This window comes from Pelodiscus sinensis, chromosome 7, assembly GCF_049634645.1.
Source record: "Pelodiscus sinensis isolate JC-2024 chromosome 7, ASM4963464v1, whole genome shotgun sequence".
NCBI classification, from domain to species: Eukaryota; Metazoa; Chordata; order Testudines; family Trionychidae; genus Pelodiscus; species Pelodiscus sinensis.
Genome location: NC_134717.1, coordinates 66,716,379 through 66,737,456, shown reverse-complemented (window position 1 = coordinate 66,737,456; position 21,078 = coordinate 66,716,379). Strand labels below are relative to the sequence as shown.

Genomic DNA, 21,078 nt, shown 5'->3' with positions numbered 1-21,078 from the left:
GAGCAACTCTGCCTCGGGCTTCCTGTAGTCAGCCGCTGGTCAGTTTCAGCAGCGGCTAATTTGGGGACGCCTGGGGTAGAGCAGCTCGGGTGCTGCTGGGTTGGTCCAGTAGCACGGCTGCTCCTCGGCGCTCCTGGACCAACCCAGCAGCACCCCAGCTGCTCTGCCCCAGGCGTCCTGATTCAGCCACCGCTGAAATTGATCAGCAGCGGCTGAATCAGGACTCCTGGGGCAGAGTAGCTGGGGTGCTGCCGGGTTGGTCCAGTAGCGCCAAGGAGCGGTGCTGTGGGACCAACCGGCAGCGCCCCACCTGCTCTACCACAGGCCCCGGGCTTTGCTCCACATCTCCCTGGTCTGCTGAGGGGGGCACTAGCTGCATCCCCCCCCCAGCAGACCAGAGAGACGCGGAGCAAAGCGGCGGAGGACCCGGGCCGGACCCGCTGCGCTTCCAGATCAGCTGGAAGCGCCACGGTCCAGCCCGGGTCCTGCGCCGCTTTGCTCAGCGTCTCCCTGGTCTGTAGACGCTGAACAAAGTGGCGCAGGACCCGGGGCCGGACCCGCAGCCGCTTCCAGATCAGCTGGAAGCACCGGGTCCGGCCGGGTCCTGCGCGGCTTTGCTCAGCGTCTCCCTGGTCTGCAGACCAGAGAGACGCTGAGCAAAGCGGCGCAGGACCCGGGGCCGGACCCGCGGCGCTTCCAGCTGATCTGGAAGCGGTCGCGGGTCCGGCCCCGGGTCCTGAGCCGCTTTGCTCCCCGTCTCCCTGGTCCGCTGGCTCCCGCAGCAGACCAGGGAGACGGGGAGCAGCTTTTCTCGCCCCGGAGGAGGCGGGCGGCGGGACCAGGCGTCCTGCTGCTCCAGTCCTCCGGGGCAAGAAAATCCCCGTTCGTATCTGCGGATCCGACATAAGTCGGATCCGCATAACTCGGGGACTGCCTGTAAAGGATAGGCTATAAAATTAGACATTGGTAATGACAAAAACTCTTGACACATTTGTGTTTATTGATTTTTGCAGTATATAATAAAATATTCTAGACACATAAACAAATGCTGAGGCATCCTTATTTTTCTGCAGCCACATCCTCACTTCTTGGCCTGGTTTGCAAATGACCTGTGAAGCAAGAGAGAAGACAATCATGCTGGTGGTGGAGAACTCAGGCTACATCTGACTTAGCAAAGGTTTTGATAGGCCAGACTAAAGGTTTTTCAGAAGTCTTGTGCTGTGGCTGTGAAGGAGGCAAACAAGTTTGTCTAGACCAAGGATTAGCAACCTTTCAGAAATGACGTGCCAAGATTTAACCCTCCTACCCTGGGCCACACAAGTGAGAAGCAAAAACACTTCTCCAAAACACCCAACCCTCACTGATGTGGCCCCCAACTAAGACACCTCACTCTTCAGGCACTCCAGCCCCCGTGGGGTGAAGGGAAGGGAAAGGGAGGACTGAGGTTCAGGGCTTCCTATAGGCTACATTTACGTTTCTAGGGTTCCAGAGTTAGTGGATTTTGTGGACCCCCTTAGGCTCTGGGATGGGAACAAAAATTAGGAGTTCAATGTGTGGGAGAAGACAGCCAGCGAGTGGGATAGGGATGCAGGATGGCATGAAGAGTGCAGGATCTGGAAGGGAGTCTGCGGGGGCAGGAGACGATGTGGTGGGACTACGAGAGTGAGTTTGAGAGCAGGAGGAGGTTGGGGGAGTAATGCAGAAAAGTTGAGAGGGTGAGAATGCAGCCAAATAGCTAGCTGGGGAGAGAGGCAAAGAAGTGTGGAGTAAAGAAAAGTGCAGTTACTACAAAGTGCATTTTTTGCAAATTAGAATTGTATCCCCCCATCACACCTTCCCTCTCCTTCAGCCTTGCTCCCCTCAGCTCCATGATCCCCCCTCCTCAGCCTGATCCCCTGCATTGCCCCATCCTCCCCTCAGTGCAACTCCTGCCCCCTCCCATCATGCCCTCGCATCTTCCTTCACCCCCTTCCTGTCCCCACATCCCTATGCCCCCAGTGCACTCACCAGCAGGCCAGCAGTGCTGAGGTGAGGAGAGGTAGGGGTAGGGAGTCTCTTCCATGCCTGGCCCAGCCCAGCCCTTTGCCTGCAGCTCTGGGGCTGGGAGAGCCTGGGGCTGCCCAGGACTGGCTCCAGCCTGGCTGGGCGCAACAGGGTGCTGGAGAAGGGGCTCCCCGACCCCACGGGGAGCATACTGGGCCCCAGCATGCCACGTGTGCCAGCCACCCAGCCCTGGCTCTGCAGAGCAGGCCCAACCCTGTCCCCTCCTGAAGCAAGAAGCCTGTAGCTAGGAAGGGGGAGGGCTAACCGTTTAGCTCCCAGGAGCTGCATGCCCAGGCCAGGGATGGGCAGCCCCACGGATGCATGTGCCTCTTCTCTCCTCTTCCCCCCCTCCTCACCCCCAGCCTGTGCAGCTGAGGCTGGAACTGCAGCACAAGTTCCTGGCTGCAAGAGGGGAAGGCGCAGAACTGAACTCCCATTCCAGATGCCATGGGAAATCGGCTCGCGTGTGGTATGCGTGCTGGGGATTGCCGACCCCTGGTCTATACCATAGTATCTGTCAAATCTTTCAGGAGGTTGCTTTTTTGGGGGGTGGGGGTGGAGGGCCTGGTTAATCTGTGCTGTCTCAACCTAGTGGCTGATTGAAGCATGCCCATTGGTGCCCCACTCCGTGCTTTAACTACAGCAGTGGTTCTCAAACGTTTTGGCCTGTGGCCCACAAGACTTGATGCAAATCTTTCCATGGACCACAACTTGCTAATGCAGGCCTGGGCAAGATACTCTCTACGAGCCAGAGGAGCCTCAGGCAGAGTCCTGCCTGCCCCTCACATGCTGCTGAGAGAAGCTGCTACAGGGCTCTCTCAACAGCTGAAGCAAAATACAGGACTATGAAGCCCTTTAAAGACTAACAAGATGGTTTATTAGATGATGAACTTTCGTGGGCCAGACCCACTTCCTCAGATCAAATAGTGGAAGAAAATAGTCACAACCATATATACCAAAGGATACAATTGAAAAAAAGAACACATATGAAAAGGACAAATCAAATAAACCATCTTGTTAGTCTTTAAAGTGCTACATAGTCCTGTATTTTGCTTCAGCTACCCCAGACTAACACGGCTACATTTCTATCACTTCTCAACAGCCGTGAGCCTGGGGGAGATAGGAGATGCTTCACGCACTGCTCCTGCCCGCAGCACAATCCCATTGGCTGCCGAAGTTCCCTCTAAGCCGTGCTATCACACAGCTATTATCTGAGCCAGGCTTAGAGGTTCAAAGCTTCCATGCAGACAGGGAGCTCAACTGACTGGCGGGAGGCAGGGCGTCTGTAAGCAGCAGCTAAATGGAGCTGTGCTGCTTGAACTAAAGAGCTCCCAGAGCAGATAAGCAGGGAATAAGTGGCTGGGGAGAGGGAGTAATTAATTGGTTTGAGGAGTGGGGCGGGGGAGGGGAGGGAGTCAGAGGGGAGGGAAGTTTGGAGAGTCCCATCTGTCTGAGGAGGGAGAGAGAGAGGCAGAAATCCAGCAGTTTCTTCAAGCCTTCTGGGCTGGGAAGAGGGAGGTAAGGGGCTGACTACATGGGCAAAAAAGAAGTGGGTGGATGCTGGCATCTGTGCAGTGAGGTGGAGGCAGGGGGGCAGTTTGTTTCGGGTGTCTGACTTACTTGCTGAAGTTCTCTGTCTGGGCTGGAGGAGGGAGGGAAAGCAGGCTGCGTGGGGGGTTTGTGTGCCAGGAGGAAACGTGCATGATTTCAAAACAAAGTTTACATGGGTATGTCTACACTAGCCCCCTAGTTCGAACTAGGGAGGCTAATGTAGGCATTCAAAGTTGCAAATGAAGCCCGGGCTTTAAATATCCCGGGCTTTATTTGCATCTTCCCGTCCGGGCCCCATTGTTAAATCCCCTTAGTCCGAATTAACTGCCCGCGGCTACAGGCAGCAGTCAAACATTAACTTGAACTAAGTCCTTAGTTCGAGTTAACTGTTACACCTCATTCCACGAGGTGTAACAGTTAACTCTAACTAAGGACCACCCACCATTATTTCCAGTTTGAGAACAACTTATACCTCCAGATCAGCGGCACAGCCATGGGTACACGCATGGCCTCACAGTATGCTAATATCTGACTTAGAACAACATTTCCTCAACTCCCGTCCCTTTTTACCTCTTCTCTACTTATGCTACATCGATGACATCTTTATGATCTGGACGCATGGCCAAGAAACACTGGACACCACAGTACAAATCAGCAATGGAAAATTAGACACCACCCTCTACAGAAAACCCACTGACTCATACAGTTACCTACATGCTTCCAGCTCCCATCCAGAACACACTGTACGATCCATCATCTATAGCCAAGCCCTTCAATACAATCGCATCTGCTCTAATCCCACTGACGGAGACCAGAAACTTCAGGATCTCTACCAAGCATTTATAAACCTCAACTACCCACCCAGAGAAATAAAAAAGCAAACTGAAAGAGCCAAACGAATACCTAGAAACCATCTACTACAAGACAGACCCAAGAAAACCAACAATAGAACACCACTTGTCATCACCTACAGCTCCCAACTTAAACCTGTCCAACACATTATCAATAAATTACAGCCTATACTGGAACAGGACACTAAACTCCAAGAGGCTCTGGGAAACAGACCCATAGTCTCCTATAGACAACCACCTAACCTCAAGATGATTCTTACCAACAACCACAGGACATACCACACTAATACCAACCCTCGTACCTTTCCTTGCAACAAACCCTGTTGCCAGCTTTGTCCACATATTCACTCTGCTGATACCATTATTGGACCTAACCAAGTGAGTTATAAGATCAAGAACACATATTCCTGCACATCCAGAAAAATAATTTATGCTATCATGAGCCAAAAGTGTCCATCTGCTATGTACATTGGACAAACGTCTCAGACACTTCGCCAAAGGATCAATGCCCACAAAACAGATATTAGACAGGATCACAAAGAAAAAACAGTTTCTTGCCATTTCAACCAGAAAGGACATTGTCTCAACGACTTGATTACCTGCATCTTGCTTCAAAGGCCTTTTAAGACTACACTTGAAAGAGAATCCTCTGAACTGTCATTCATGCTTAAATTCGACACTTTACGCCTAAGTTTGAACAAAGACTTTAATTATCTTACTCATTACTAAGATAGCTTCCCCAATTATCACCTCTAATATCATTAGCTCACAGACCTTTACCTCCCCCCCCCATCCTCCTTCTGTTCTGAAATGTGATTTGTCCTTTTCATATGTGTTCATTTTTTTAATTGTATCCTTTGGTATATATGGTTGTGATAATTTTCTTCCACTCTTTGATCTGAGGAAGTGGGTCTGGCCCACGAAAGCTCATCACCTAATAAACCATCTTGTTAGTCTTTAAAGTGCTACATTGTCCTGTTTTACATTACCCTCCCTAGTTCGAACTAGGGGGCTAATGTAGACATGCCCTATAGGTGTTAGTAGCTTAAGAAAGAAAAATATTCTTTTAACAGATTTTTTTTGGAATGTTGCAGATATCTAAAACTCTGAACTTAATGATCTTTTAAAAATCCTGTGTTACTAATTAATACATGGTATATTGTATTGCATAAAGGCCAAATCTTTACTATGTGGTAAAGTTCAGGTTCTTATGAGTCAGAAGTAGCAAGTACTAAGTGTGATGCTAGTTTTATAGAATGAAATCTTATTTGCAAACTCTTTCAAACATGCATCTGTCAACAAACTGAAGCCATGTGTTAATTTGTTCTGCAGCTTCTAGTCTTCCGCAAGTGGAAGAAGGCTATTTCCCTACCTTTGTACAGCATCTTTGTAGTCACTAAGGGTACTTCACAACAACTAGACACAGATGTCTTGTTTAATATATTTTCTTCCACACATGTGGACTGCTTAAACATTTGTGTGTGTTTTGTTTGTACAGTATTGGCAGTGCACATCCACACACTACCTCAATATTCGTGTTGCACACAAGAAATTTCAACCCACCCAAAAGAAAATTCAACCCTGCCAAGGATAGAAAATGTTCGAGGGAACACTACTTGTAGCTGTTCAAAAACCACAAGGCTCCTGCAGCCAGTGAGGGGACAGGGCAAGCAGGAAGTCTGCTTGAGAAGCCTGCTGGCTGGGAGTCAAGCAAGTAAGTCTCCCAGGCAGAGCCTGCTTCTGGCACCCCAACTCTGTGCCCCTACCCCACATAACCCAAACCCTCTGCCCGCTATTTCCTCCCAGACTCTGCAACCCAATCCTCTGCCCCAGGTCACAAACCAAACTTCTGCACTCCAGTCCCCTGCCCCAAGTCACAGCCCAAACCCCTCTACCCCCTCCTGCACCCTAGTCCCCTGCCCTAGGTCACAACCCACTCTTGCCCTAGGTCAGAACCCAAACCTCTGTACCCTAGACCCCTAACCCAGGTCACAATTGCCTCCTTCACTCAAACACCCTCTCTCCCAGATCCTACACCCTCTCCTATACCCCAAGCCCTTACTGAAAGCTCTCTTCTTCACCCAACCTTTCAAAATTTTTGGAGTGGCCCACCCATCAAAAATTATTGCCCACCCCTGTGCTACTGGAAAATCACCATTAATTACACCCAAGCCATTTTGCTAATGCATCTAGGGAGAATTGTTTAATTTAACCAGTAAGAAAGGAAATAGTAAATTATTAAACAGATTAAGCATTTTAACTTTCTCATGTTTGTTTATCGAACTTCATTTTAAATAAAGTAAAATATTAGTTTATGTTCAACACAAAAGGTTCCCATATTTTCTTTATTTATTACAGGGGTGGGAACCTTTTTCAAATTGGGAGCCACTGATCCACACAAAAAAAAAATCAGTTGGGGACCACACAAGTGAGAAGCAAAAAAATACCCATCTAGCCCCCACCCCAGTACTCACAGATGTAGCCCCCAGCTGAGACACCTCACTTCTCTGGCACTCTAGCCCCACTGGATAAGGAGAGGGGATGGGAGGACTGAGGTTCAGGGCTTCCCATGGGTCAGATTTACACTTCTGGGGTTAGTGGATTTTGTGGAACCTCCCCCCCCAGGTTCTGGGGTTGGGACAAAAATGGGGGGGGTTCAGTGTGCAGGACAGGGCTGCCAGTGAATGGGATAGGGATGAGGGTGCAAGAGTAGTGGGGGGGAAGGATGTCTGGGGGAGGGGGGGAGTGCAGGAGCAAGGGAGGGTGCAGGAGCAGGGTGGGGGTAGGGTGTCTGGCCAGGGTGGGAGGAAGCAGGAGCAGGCTGGGGGTGGAGTGTCCAACTTGGGGACTGGTGCAGGAGCAGGCTGGAGGTGCAGGGTCTTGGCAGGGGCTGGTGCAGGAGGAGAGTAGGAGTGCGAGGGCTGGGCATGAGGGTTGAGGGAACTTACTTGCTTTCGCACCTCACACCGCTCAGGCATCGTGTCCCAGGAAGGACTCCAGCCAATGAGAGCTGCAGGAAAGCCTCCAGGCAGTGCGACAACACGCTGCAGTTTCCCCAGCTGGGGCAGGGGGAGCAGCAGTGCATGGAGCCGCTTCTGGCTCTGCTTATTCCTCATGAGGCTGATCTGGCAGGGAGGCTTGGAGCTCGCCCCCTCAGAGGGATGCCAACACTGGCGCGCCAACCTCACAAGGGGTGGGGAAGTTGTGGAGTGCCAGCGCAAACTCCTGGCTGTGGAGAGAGGGAGGATGGGTGGAAGTGAGGAGCTGAACTCGAGCCACAGACCACCTGGAATGCGGCCATGGACCACAGTTTGAGAACCACTGAACTACAGGATCATTTATGCACCTGATTCGGCTCCACTGAAGTCAGTAAGAATTTTGCCATTGACTTCATTGGGAGCAGCGTCAGACTCTACCTGAAGATTAGCCAACAGGCAAAGACGACTCCTGAAAAATAACAATTCTGTTTTTATGCAAGTGTCCCTATCATAGATAAAAAATGAGAAAGAAACTCAAAATATGACATAAAACAGAATGGCTACAACACAGAATGTTTATCAAAGTTTTCCTTAAAGTATCATCTGCTCTTTAACCTCCTTACTACTAAATTATCTAACATTTAAAATGCATTCAGCTCAGAGACTTCTTGCAAATTATTCTAATTCAAATCCAACTGTTTCCCAACTTGTCAAAACAAAGTTAAATAACAAGATTCAAGTGTAATAATACACAGCGGAACAAGGATATTAAAAGAATAAGGCATTGCCTACATTGGCAGAGTTTGTCACCAAAAAAACCCACCAAAAAACCAAAACAACACACAAAACACTGACAGCATTCAACATTGCAACGTGACAAAAGTCGCAACAAGCACCCAGTTTTGGTAACAAAAACTTCCAGCTCTGCGAAGGACCTTTGTCTCTCTCCCTCCTTTTTCTGTCAACAGTCACACAGTGCATCCTACAGTAGGTTTTTTAATCAAGTTTATTGAACTCCAGCATGTTTCCCACAATGCCCAATTAGCCACTCCGGCCAGCACTTTGAATTCCACTGGTCTGCAGCCATGTAAACAGATTTCTCCCCCCACCTGCAAACCCCAGGAACTTTAAAATCTATTTCCTGATGTCTGGCTCATTGTGAAATGGTTCTCACGGCATCTTCTCAGAGAAATGGGTGGCTAGCGTTCAAGATGCTTTCCTGCTTGGAGCACCCCAAACCTTTTGCACCCAGAGGGTGATCAGAGAGGTTGTGGGGCCCTTACTGGAGGGAGGTAACCAAAGGTACGTCTAAACTACACGGCTCCATTGACGGAACCATATAGATTTGTTTGTTCGGCAAAGGGAAATGAAGCCACAATTTAAATAATCACGGCTTCATTTAAATTTAAATGGCTGCCCCACTCTGCCGATCAGCTGTTTGTCGGCAGATCAGGGCAGTCTGGATGCTCCCCAGCCGAAATGAAAGCCCTTTATCGACCTTCCCGGTAAACCTCATCCTACGAGGCATAACAGGGAGGTCGATAAAGGGCTTTCAGGTCAGCGCGGGAGCGTCCAGACTAGTGCGCAGAGCCGACAAACAGCTGATCAGCTGTTTGTCGGTTCAGCACAGCAGCCATTTAAATTGTTTTAATTGTTTGTTTAAATTGTTTGTTTCCCAAGCCGGAAAAAAGCGGCAGCCACGTTAATGCAAATGCCACAGGGGATATTTAAATCCCCCGCGGATTTGCCTATTCTAAAGTCTACATTAGCATCCCTTTTCTGGAAAGGGATGCCAGTGTAGACACAGCCACCAAGTTTATCTGGGTGGGGGAGGCCACTCCTACACGGGTCACTTCCTACCAGTGCTGGTAGGCATCCATGTAATGGCTGGGTCTTCTAGTTCCCCAGAAGCTGCTTCTCCTTGGGGTTGCTCTGGGGATGCATGGCAGCGGTCTCCTGGGCTCTGTCTCTTGCTGTCTGTGTCACTGACTGGTGAAGCTCCAATTGAAGATCCTTCCCATTCATTGGCCAGCCCAGACTGAGCTGCTCTGCTGCCTTTTATGCTGCCCCAGCATTTGGAGCTTGCCCAGTCTGGTCAAAGGGCGGGACTTCCTCTGCCCACAGGGTTTTAATCTCGCCAGCTTCAGTGCAGGGTGTGCACGTCCTGTCACAGCCCCTCATTGTCCAAGCGGTATTACAGAGCCTCCCTGATATTGATGGCCACCCTATGGGCTCCTCTGACAGAATGAGTGTCTGGCTCTTTAAATTGAGTGTCCAGGTGCTGTGTTTCATTGTTTCACCCACGGTTAAACACTTCTCCCTTACTTTCACATAAATTATGTAAGCAACAGCATAAGGCCACCACCTTGGGGCTATGATTCTCTATAAAGTCCATCCTGCCATAGAGACACCTCCATTTCCCTTTTAATCTGCCAAAGGCACCTTCAACAACTGTGTGGCATTGGCTTAGCCTGTTGTTGAACCACTCCTTATTGCTGTTCAGGGGCCTTGAGTAAGGATTCATGAGCCAGAGTTGAAAGGGCACTCTGGGCATTTCCACACTCCCACTGTAATTTTCTGATCTGGAAAGAAAGTTCCAGCCTGCAGCTTTCTGTACAGGCCACTGTTCCTGAAGATGCATGCATCATGCACCTTTCCAGACCACCTTCCATTTATCTGTGTGAAATGCCCATGGCGATCCAAAAACGCCTGAAACACCATGGAGAAATACCGCTTACGATTGATGTGCTCTGAAGCAAGGTGAGGCGGTGCTATAATGGGAATGTGTGCCATCAACTGCCCTGCCACAATTTGGAAAGCACATGTCAGCAAAGCCAGTTACTATGTCATCCACATTTCCCAGATTCACAGTCCTATGCAACAAAATGCAAGTTATTGCCCAGACAGTAGACATCCCCACTCCAAACTGATTTGCAACTGAATGGTAGCAATCTGGAGTCACCAGCTTACACAAAGTAATTGCAACATGCTTTGTACAGAGAGCAGCTCTTATTCGGGTGCACTGCAGTTCAGAACACACAACTCCAAGAAAATTGCTTTACACATCCAAAAGTTCTGTAGCAACTGATTTTCATCCCATACCTGCATGACAATGCAATCCCATCACTCAGTGCTGGTTTCCCTAGCCCAAAAGCGATGCTCTACTCTGTACAGCTGCTCTGTGACATTCCAATGCAATGCTACTTCGCTGCTCTCCTTGCCACTCACATTGTTGTCTGCATTTGAGTCTTCATCCATTGTATTAGTGCATAAGTAGGTCTGCTGCAATACACGATGATCTAAGCACATTGAACACAACATGGCAGAGAAGTCTGGGATCCATGATTTCTCACAGCAGATGCTGGAGTTCACAACAAGGATTGTCATTCAAGGGCTGGGAAGTGAAGAGGTGGCTGGCGGGACGTTTTTCACATTCTCAAAATGCCTAGCGCTCTGTTGCACATTCCCACAGTGCTTAGTGACTGAAGGTGATGCCAGGCACTGTGAGATGTTTACTCACATAGCTTTGCTCTTTCTGTTGACCGGGGAGCTAACAATGTGGACATGCATTGAGAAGGAATGGCAGAAAAACAGATTTGGCAAGTTTGCTGTTTTGGTGACTTTTGCATATCGACAGCACTTTTGTCGCCAAACCTTTCGGCCACGTCTACACTGGCATGATTTTCCAGAAATGCTTTTAACGGAAAAGTTTTCCGTTAAAAGCATTTCCAGAAAAGAGCTTCTAGATTGGCAGGATGCTTTTCTGCAAAAGCCCATTTTGCGATCGGGGCTTTTTTGCGGAAAAGAAATCTCTGCTGTCTACACTGGCCCTTTTGCGCAAAAGTCTTTCGGAAAAAGACTTTTGCCCAAATGGGAGCAGCATAGTATTTCCACAAAAGCACTGACAATCTTACATGAGATCGTCAGTGCTTTTGCGGAAATTCAAGCGGCCAGTGTAGACAGCTGGCAAGTTTTTCCGCAAAAGCAGATGACACAGTCTTCCAGTATAGATATAGCCTTAGACAAGAAAAGATACATGATTTAATGAGACTGAAGTAAAATATCCAGTTGATAAGACAAACCTTGTTCCAGATTATGGCAGCTGCAAAAAAGTGGCTCATGTGTATAGTGATGAGACTTTCAAAAAGACAGAGAGGAAGCCAGCACTAAAAATGAAGAGATAAGGAAGAAGACAGGTAAGCTCCATGTGGTACTATATGGTACTGATATATCCCAGTCTACATCAGGAGTTAGGTCAACCTAACTACAGCACACAGGGCACAAGATTTTTTTTTTTTTTTTTTACAGCCTGAGCAATGTAACCAGGTTCATCTAATTTTTGAATGTAGCCCAGGTTTGAGAAAGGCAGGAACAGTTTGTTAGATTATTTTAACCATAAACATAAGGGAAGATTTTTTTAAACTAGATCTTGAAATAAATAGGGAGCAGTGGACTAGAGCAAAATAGGAAATTCAGCAGACACATAAAAATGTTCTGGTGAACAGAGCAGAAAATCAAACCCTTTCTACTCTAAGGCTACATCTACATTGGCATGATCTTGTGCAAATACTCTTTAACGCAAGAGTTCTTGCGTTAAAATATTTGCACAAGAGAGCGTCTACACTGGCATATGCCTTTGCGCAAGAGATGTGCTTTTGCGCAAGAGCATCCATGCCAGTGTAGACGCTCTCTTGCGCAAGAAAGCTCCGATGGCCATTTTAGCCATCAGGCTTTCTTGCGTAAGAAATTCATGTTGCCTGTCTACACTGGCCTCTTGCGCAAGAGGGCTTATTCCTGAGCGGGAGCATCATAGTTCTTGCACAAGCAGCACTGATTTCACACATTAGAATGCCAGTGTCCTTGCGCAAGAACTGCCTGCCAGTGTAGACAGGCAGCATGTTTTTGTGCTAAAGCAGCCGCTTTGGCACAAAATCGTGCCAACCTAGATACACCTTCAGGTATTGGGGATGTGGCTCCAGGACAGATCTAGGTTTGCAAGTGCTAGACCAGAGGTGGGGAACCTAAGGCCCAAGGGCCAGATGTGGTCTCTCTCCTTCTCGGTTGGGGGCATCAGTGACGGTTTGGTTTGTTTGGCTCTCACTTGTGTGTGGCACCCAACCGATTTTTCTGCGGGTCAGCAGCCCCGGACCTGAAAAAGGTTCACCCCCCCCCCCCCCCCAGGCACTAGAGACTTGTCCTATGGTCTAGGGACATTAAAAATAGTCTAGTAGGGTCACTGTGTAAGTGCCGAAAAATCTCAGAGGTTACAGAGTTCCCATGCTGTGGGCTCTATTATATAAGGCTAGGCAGAGCCCACAGCGAAGCCTCCCCAGGAGAGGGGCTACCAGCCCCTGCTGGCCTGGTTCCTTGGGAGGCTTCACCAAGTGTAAACAACACCAATAACCAATAAGCATCCAATTATTGGTTAAACGGTTAGTCATTTACACACAAACACACCTACTACGGACAGGACAGTCCTCCATGTTAGCCATGGGGCCCAGGGCAGCCTGGGGGGGTTACTTGGGAGAAGGGTGCAACTTGGCAGCGGGGCTACCAGCAGCTTGCACCACTCCACCACCATCTCCCAGCCCACGGGGCTCCACTTCACTGTGGCAGCGGGAAGTGGAGTGCAGCAGTCTGCGAGATGGGCTCTGGGGGCAAGCAAGCAGGCTGACGGGTCACTTTGGCTCCTGCTGTGAGTGCGGGGAGGTGCTGAGCCATGCTGCTACCCCACACCAAGCCCTCCAGTAAGGGGACAGGGGTGCATTAGGAGCACAGCAGGGGGGCAGGGGTTGGGGGGGGAAAGAAGTGGAGCACGATTGCCTGACGCTCCACATCCCCGTTGCCGTGGGTCTGGAACCCCCAAAGCCAGCCCTACTTAAGGTCTCTGGGAACGGTCCTGCAATTAATTCTCCAGGAACACGGCCAACCAAGAGTGGCGACCGCAGCCAGATCCGAAGCCCCAAGGACCCAAGTCTGTTGTGCTGGCGGGGAACCGAGCAGCAGGGAGAATGCGGCGCAGCCACCCGCCCACCTGGCGCCCTGGGAGCCTGCTCTGGCGAGACCCCACGCACCAGCTGGGCCCACCCCTGCAGCGAGGCCGCACATGCTTCCCGGCGGCTACAAGTCGTTCCCGGGGGCGCCGAGAAGCAGCCGGAGCGGACAGTCCCGGCAGCCGCACAGCGCCCCGCCGGGGGAGCTCCGGCCGGTTCCCGCCTCGGGCCACGCGCTTCCTTCCCCCGCCCCAGAGGTGGGGCCGCCCCTCCAGACCCAGCCAGCCGATCGCCTCGGCCCGGCCGGCTCCGTGTTGCCACGCGCCCTGCCACCGGCGGCGGGGCCGATGCAGGCGGCGGGCTCCCCGCTGTGGCTGCTCGTCCTCCTCTTGCTGGTGCCTAGGGCGGCGGGAGCAGGTAACGCCCGGGGGCCGCCCCGAGAGCCGGAGCGAAAGCCCAGCCCGCCGCGCGGGGGAGGGGCCCTCGCCTGGCCCCTGAGGGGAGCGCGGGGGAGGCGGCAACTGACTGTTGGGCCGGTTCAACGTTACCGGCCGCCTCCAACTGACCCAGGGGTGTCGTTCCCACGAGTCACGTGTGCGCTGGTTTGCCGTTGGGATCGCGTGATCCCGGGGGAGCAGCGTGCCGAGGGGGTGAGGTGCCCTGGCCCAGCAGCCTGTTCGGCCGGCAGTGCCGCTCACACCCCGGTTTTTGCGCTGGCAGGTGGGAGAAAACCAGCGTGTGGCCCTTGTAGTGTGAAACAGGCCAGGGGGAGGGGGCAGGAGCAGGCTGAGGGTAAGGTGTCTGGCGGGGTGGTGGATGCAGGAGCAGGCTGGGGGTAAGGTGTCTGGCCAGGGGGAGGGGGCAGGAGCAGGCTGGGAGTAGGCTGTCTGGCCAGGGGGAGGGGGCAGGAGCAGGCTGGGGGTAAGGTGTCTGGCCAGGGGGAGGGGGTAGGAGCAGGCTGGGAGTAGGCTGTCTGGCCAGGGGGAGGGGGCAGGAGCAGGCTGAGGGTAAGGTGTCTGGCCAGGGGGAGGGGGCAGGAGCAGGCTGGGAGTAGGCTGTCTGGCCAGGGGGAGGGGGCAGGAGCAGGCTGAGGGTAAGGTGTCTGGCCAGGGGGAGGGGGCAGGAGCAGGCTGGGGGTAAGGTGTCTGGCCAGGGGGAGGGGGCAGGAGCAGGCTGGGGGTAAGGTGTCTGGCCAGGGCGAGGGGGCAGGAGCAGGCTGGGGGTAAGGTGTCTGGCCAGGGCGAGGGGGCAGGAGCAGGCTGAGGGTAAGGTGTCTGGCTGGGTGGTGGATGCAGGAGCAGGCTGAGGGTAAGGTGTCTGGCTGGGTGGTGGATGCAGGAGCAGGCTGAGGGTAAGGTGTCTGGCCAGGGGGAGGGGGCAGGAGCAGGCTGAGGGAGTGTGGGGTCTGGACATGAGGGAGTGTGGGGCAGTTACTTGCCATCATGCCCTGCCCTGGTGCTAGGCATCACCACTTGCTGCTTCCATGGGCTGGATTCTGTTGAAGCACCAGCTCTGGCTTCCTGCTGAGGAGGAGGAGGGGACAAGAGAAAGCCCTAAGCCTCACTGTGCAATGTAGATCACAGGGAAGAAGCGCTCCAGCTGGGAGAGGGTAGGAGGAACAGAGCCAGAGGGCGCAGCAAGGCTTGGGGCTTTTTCTCTTCTTCCCTCCCTCCCCAGTGGGAAGCTGGAGCTGGCCCTCCAACCATGGGGGGAGGAGGGGAACGGGAGGTTGTGGCACCAGCGCAGGCTCCCCACTGCGGGGGGGAGGGGGGGAAGGGGAGCTGAGCTCAAGCTGCAGACCATCAGGAATGTGGCCTCAGAATCCCATCACGCTGACTTGGGGGATCATGGGGGTATGTTTGCCCTCTGCGCACCCCACCCCCCGCATATGGGCCTGGTTTACCTTGAGCAGCTTCCAGTCAGCAGTGCAGCAGGGATGCTAAGGCAGGCTTCCTGTCTCTCCTGGTATCACAGACCATGCTGCACCCCAGAAGCAGCCAGCTGCAGGTTCCCAGCCAATGGGAGTATGGAGCTAGTGCTCAGGGCAGGGGCAGTGCATAGAGTCCTGTGTGCTCTTCCTCCCTCCAGAAGAGCAGGTGGCTGGAGACAAGCAGTAGTTTCAATTTGATGTAGGGTTTTGGTGATTTCTCCCTCCCCTTTTTCCAATCCCCAAACTTTTAATGAAATGAAACACAACACATGCTCCATGATTCTCTGTTTGACCTCCTCCAATCACAACCAACAAATACAATATCCAGTCTGCCTACTCAGACATCTTTGTTGTGATTCTTGAGGAATTCTTAGTCTTATAGAACTTCAAGAGATAAAAGTAGTGTTGTATAAGAGCTGTGGGGAAAATATTTAAGAATGGGCTCTTCAGTCTAGCAGAGAGAAGTATAACATGATCCAGTGGCTGGATGTTGAAGATAGGCAAACTCAGACTTGACATAAAGTGTAAATTTTTGATAGTGAAAATACTTAACCTTTGGAACAATTTTCCAAGGCTTATGATGGACTCTCCATCACTGACACTTTGAAAACCAAGATTGGGGCTTTTACTATTATATCTGCTCTAGGAATTATTTTGGGGACATTTTCCGGCTTGTGTTGTACAGGAGGTCAAGTTATATGATCACTGTGGTGCCTTCTGGCCTGAGAATCTATGAAACTGTGATTCTGCCTAGGTGAACTGCATGGTATGCTGCCACTATTCATAAAACAGCTACAATAAAATGGGTGCTGATAGTGACAGTTCATTGAAAGAAAAAGGAAAATGCAGTTCTTTCTTAGTTGACTCATACCTAGCTCCTTTCGAGAGCTTCAGGGCATAGCCAAGTTAGTCTGTTACAGAAAAACAACAACAAATGGTCTGGTAGCACTTTATAGACTAACAAAATATGTAGATGGTATCATGAGCTTTCATGGGCACAGCCCACTTCTTCAGATGAGTGGGCTGTGCCCACGAAACCGCATGATACCATCTACATGTTTTGTTAGTCTATAAAGTGCTACCAGACCATTTGTTGTTTGTTTCCTTCTTTCTGAACACTCAGATTGCCGTACACAAGACACTGGAACTTATTGGAACCTATGGTGAACAAATCAAAGAGCCTGCAATTCCTGAGGCAGGATTTCAAAGGAAACTGTCTGCTTGAAATGTAGCCAAATAAATAAATAAAATTAAAACCATTGCAGGTACCACACCTGTCCCAGAGTTCCCATTTTGGTTTTGTGATTTTTACAATTACGGTATCCTACAGGTAACAATATTTTCTCTTCCTTATTGCTGTCTCAGGGTACATCTACACAGCATGGCTAAATTAAGCTACCAACTTCAGCTATGTCCATTGCGTAGCTTAAGTCAAAATAGCTTAATTCGGCTTTTGGCACTGTCTACACAGGAAGTGGAAGGAAGTACACTCTTCCTTTGACATCCCTTACTCCTTGTGATATAAGGATTACCATGAGTCAGAGTAAGAAGTCCTCCAGCTTGATATTATTTTGAAATAAAGGTTTGTAGTGTAGACATGCAGTATGTTATTTCACAATTACATCAGTTATTCCGAAATAACTCTGCTGTGTAGATGTACCCTGAGAGACCCACAGTAGGGAGGCTGACTGTTAAACTGAACAGAGAAACCATGAAAATTCCTATAAAACATATGCTATCAAATGCACAAAGTAAACACACAGGAAAAAATAATGAAAAATATTTGCCCCCTCATCTTGTTTTCAGTTACAGTAATCCAAAGTCTTGTAAAATCAGTTGACACAGAAGTGTAATTTTTAAAGTGATGGTGTCTCTTCAGTTTTCCCTGTTACCTTCATTGTGGCCAACAGCTTCTGTGGGCCCCTGGTCAAAGTGTGGGGAGGGGCTGACTCCAAGCCCGTGGAAGCAGCAGGGCATTGGGTGGAAGGGAAGGGGCCAGGACAGCCAGCTCTCAGCGCTGCCCAGATTGTGAGGCTGGGCCCTCCCCTCCAGCCCTCAGAACCATATGGAGCACCCAGCGCTGCACTCCAGCAGCAGTTTAAAGGGCTTAGGGCTCTAGCTGCTGCATAGAAACAGAGGTGGACGGGAGCCTCAGGCCCCTTTGAATTGCTAGGCCCTGTGGCAACTGCCCCCTTTCTCTTCCCCTCACCCTCTTGCTGGCAGGCCTGGTACATGATAACTAAGGCAGCGTGTATCTTTTATCAAAGAGAACAATGAAAGTCAGAGGGACTATTGATATTCCAGTTGGAGCACTGATACATTTTGCAGGAGGCATTTTACCTGCTTGTTTCTTGCATTGAAGGTGTCTGCCTTTGGTTCTGTTTTAAGATTCTGATCTTGATTCTCTCCACAGATTGCAATCTCATATATTTGGACAATTTCCTTCCCTCTCTATCCTTGTCTCAAGTTAAATTTTGTTTCTCCTGATGGTGAAGTTAATTGTTCAGAGGGATCTTCCTCTTTAAAGTCAGTTGGTTTATAGTTACTCCAGACATCACTCATGGAGTTGAGGGTGTAGTTCCGTGGTCACCAACCAGTTGATCACGATTGATTGGTTGATCCTAAGACCAGTCGATCGCGAGGTGTTCTGGGCCCCCTATTTCTCCCCACCCCCAAGAAGCCCCACTACCTACCTCGAGCAACAATGGAGGTAGTGACAGCTTACCGCGGGGTGGACGGAAGTCCTACAGCTGCACATCACTTCCGGGGGTTCCGGAAAGGCGCTAGCTGCTTCCTTGCCCCAGCTCCCTTACCGGTTAAGTCCCCAGAGGCACGTGCTGGGACTTCCCTTATCTGCAGGAGTGGGGAGTCAGGCCCGGAGGGGGTGTGCAACAGAGGCTTCCTTGCTCCGCGGGGGAGGGGGGGGAGGGAAGGTGTCTGGCCCCAAGGGGTCGCGTGCGTGGGCTTCCCTGCTCTGCGGGAGGGGGGTGGGGGAGTCAGATCCGGTAAAGGTGCGCGACGGGGCTTCCTTCCTCCGTGGGGGTGGGGGTCAGCCCCAGAGGGAGCGCGCAACGGAGGCTTCCCTCCAAGGCTGGTGTAGGGGACTCCCTGCCCCCACTGGTACCCTGCCCCCGAACCTTGTCCCCGCCCTCCTGCCCCCCTGTTCCCTCTCCCCTACTCCAGCCACAGAACCCTGTCCCCCACTGCAGAAACCCATTCCCCTGCCCCCCACTGCAGAAACCTGTCCCCCCTCTGTAGAGACATGCCCCCTCAGCACCCTGCCCCCTGCTGAAGAAACCTGTCACCCCCCCAGCACCCTGTCTCCCACTGCAGAAACCTGTCCCCTGCTTGCACTCTGGCCCCTGCTGCAGAAACCTGTCCTCCTGGCACCCTGTCTCCTGCTGCAGAAACCTGTCCCTTGCCCTCCTGGCACCCTGTTCCCTCTCCCCTTCCCCCACTGGCCCCTGTTCCCTGCACTAGCACCCTTTCTCAGTACCATGTCCCCTGCTCCCAACTGATTTTTCTGTGGGTCAGTGACCCCTGACTCAAGACAGGTTTCCTGCCCTTCTCTTAAATAAAGACAATGCAGAAACTTTTTGTGTTTGACACAGTATTTTATTTAAAAATGAAACCTGGCCAACAAACCCCCAATTGGGGCCAGGCACCCATCTGGCCACAACCATTCCTGCACTCCTCCTTCCCCCAGACCCTAGATCTGAGTCTGTCATACACTGGAACTCCCTGCCGTGAGCCCCTCACATACCCCAACCCAAATTCCTGCACCCTCACATCCACAAGCCTGTGGCTTGCTTAGTACCCCAACAGTGCCCGGCCTGGAGCTCCCTCCCTGACCCAGCGTCCCCTTCTCCACCTCCTCCTGCATCCAGATTTCCTCCCAGAGCTTGCACCTCTTACCCCTTCCCACACGCAAATCCCTCATTCCCACTCCAGAGCCTCCACATCCTGTCTCAATCCAGCGAGGGTACGGCTAGACTGCAGGAGTTTTTCAGGATTCTGGAGATATCCCAGAAACACTCTTCTGCATCCAGGGATGCATTTGTTTTTCTGCTTTTTTTAGTGGAAGAGCAAACATGCTCTTTCGGTCACCCCTATATTCCTCTTTCCATGAGGAATAAGGGGGCTTCCATAAGAAGGGGTTTGTCTGTTATTTGGTCCAGTCTAGACAGGTCAAATGTTGGAAAAACCTCTTCCTACAGAAGAATTGGGGAAAAAAGCAGCAGTACTGTATAAGGATTGGGAATAGCAAGTGATGGAGAGGAGGACAATACAGAGGGTGGGCTTCAAGGAAGGGGTGGGACGGTAGAGCTTGGCTTGGTCTGTCATTTAAAAAGTGATCTTGGGTGTAAAAAGGTTGGAGACCACTGGTGTAGTCTAAGTGGAGGATGGCTTGGATCAGGTGGCTTTCTTTAGAGAGAACATGTATATTGATACATTAATGCTTAGGGTGGTACTGGTTAAAAAAATCTACTAGCCCTCCACGAATAGCTAGCAAAGAAACCAGTTTTAATCTAAATAGACAGTTACTGTAATCACTTAAACAGGGCAGCACCCTTGGCTCTTGCTTCTGGAGGGAATCCAAACTACCTTCTGCCTGGGCAGGCAGAAATCTTCCTGCCCTAAGAACCTGTTAGCTGGCAGGGAAGTTAAATTACCTGCAGACAGTCTAAGATGAAGACAGTCTAAGATGAAGTGCCCCGCAGCCCCAGCCCCTCCGCGGCTTTGCAAAGCCGCCGGGGAAGCTGGCGGCGGGACAGCCCAGGCACGCCTGGGCTGTCCTGCTGCAGGCGTGCTCCAAGGCTTTGCTCCTCGTCTCCCTGCAGACCAGGGAGACGGGGAGCAAAGCCGCGGAGCACGCCCGCAGGGGGACAGCTCAAGCGCGCCCGGGCTGTCCCGCTGCGGGCGTGCTCCAAGGCTTTGCTCCCTGTCTCCCTGGTCTGACCAGCAGACCAGGGAGATGGGGAGCAAAGCCTCGGAGCACACCAGCAGTGGGACAGCGCGGCACGCCTGGACTCTCCCGCTGCCCGCGTGCTCTGCGGCTTTGCTCTGTGTCTCCCAGGTTAGCAGACCAGGGAGACGGAGCAAAGCCGTGAAGGACTTGGGCGTCTCCACCCCCGTCTCCCTGGTCTGCTGGGGGGGGAGTGCAGCTAGTGCCCCCCCCTCAGCAGATCAGGCAGCACCCCAGCTGTTCTGCCCCAGGAGTCCTGATTCAGCCGCTGCTGGTCAGTTTCAGCAGCGGCTGAATCAGGACGCCTGAGGCAGAGCAGCTGGGGTGCTGCTGGGTTGTTCCAGTAGCGCCGAGGAGCTGCATTACTGGAGCAACCCAGCAGCACCCCAGCTGCTCTGCCCCAGGCATCCCCAAGTCAGCCACTGCTGAAACTGACCAGCGGCTGACTACAGGAAGCCCGAGGCAGAGTTGCTCTGCCCCGGGCTTCCTGGAATCAGCCGCTGATCAGTTTCAGCAGCAGCTGACTTGGGGACGCCTGGGTTTCTTAAGTTGAATCTGTATGTAAGTCAGAACTGGCGTCCAGATTCAGCCGCGGTTGAAACTGATCAGTTTCAGCAGCGGCTGACGCCAATTCCGACTTACATACAGATTCAACTTAAGAACAAACCTACAGTCCCTATCTTGTACGTAACCCGGGGACTGCCTGTATTGGAATTGGGAAAGGTTCAGAAAACAACAAGAAAGGGATAGATAAGAATACAGAAAA

General features: G+C 51.5%; 1 protein-coding gene and 1 long non-coding RNA gene across 10 annotated transcripts in view; one reads left to right on the top strand and one right to left on the bottom strand.

Moving 5' to 3' along the window:
* Positions 1 to 743: 743 nt before the first annotated feature.
* LOC106731320 (uncharacterized) lies at positions 744 to 13,831 on the bottom strand. Of its 4 annotated transcripts, none has more exons than XR_012905369.1 (5): positions 11,506 to 13,544; positions 10,526 to 10,705; positions 7,792 to 7,892; positions 7,394 to 7,674; positions 744 to 1,109 (listed from the first exon to the last, which is right to left on the bottom strand). It is a non-coding gene; the product is annotated as an uncharacterized LOC106731320 (long non-coding RNA). The 4 variants fall into 4 exon arrangements; XR_012905370.1 differs by lacking the exon at positions 10,526 to 10,705 and adding an exon at positions 13,694 to 13,831 and having other exon boundaries at positions 748 to 1,109; positions 11,506 to 11,589; XR_003087471.2 differs by lacking the exon at positions 10,526 to 10,705 and having other exon boundaries at positions 748 to 1,109.
* The window catches only part of NEMP2 (nuclear envelope integral membrane protein 2), a 37,200-nt gene continuing 29,820 nt past the window's right edge, over positions 13,699 to 21,078 (top strand). For 5 of the 6 annotated variants that reach the window (XR_012905366.1, XM_075934179.1, XM_075934180.1 and 2 more), the window contains exon 1: positions 13,764 to 14,136. Coding sequence is in view for 5 of the 6 variants with exons in the window: in XM_075934179.1 (XP_075790294.1) it covers positions 13,764 to 14,136 (373 nt within the window). In the remaining variant the exon portion in view is untranslated. Of the gene's footprint in view, positions 14,137 to 21,078 lie in introns of all 6 variants that reach the window. The other variant, XM_075934181.1, reaches the window with a different exon arrangement.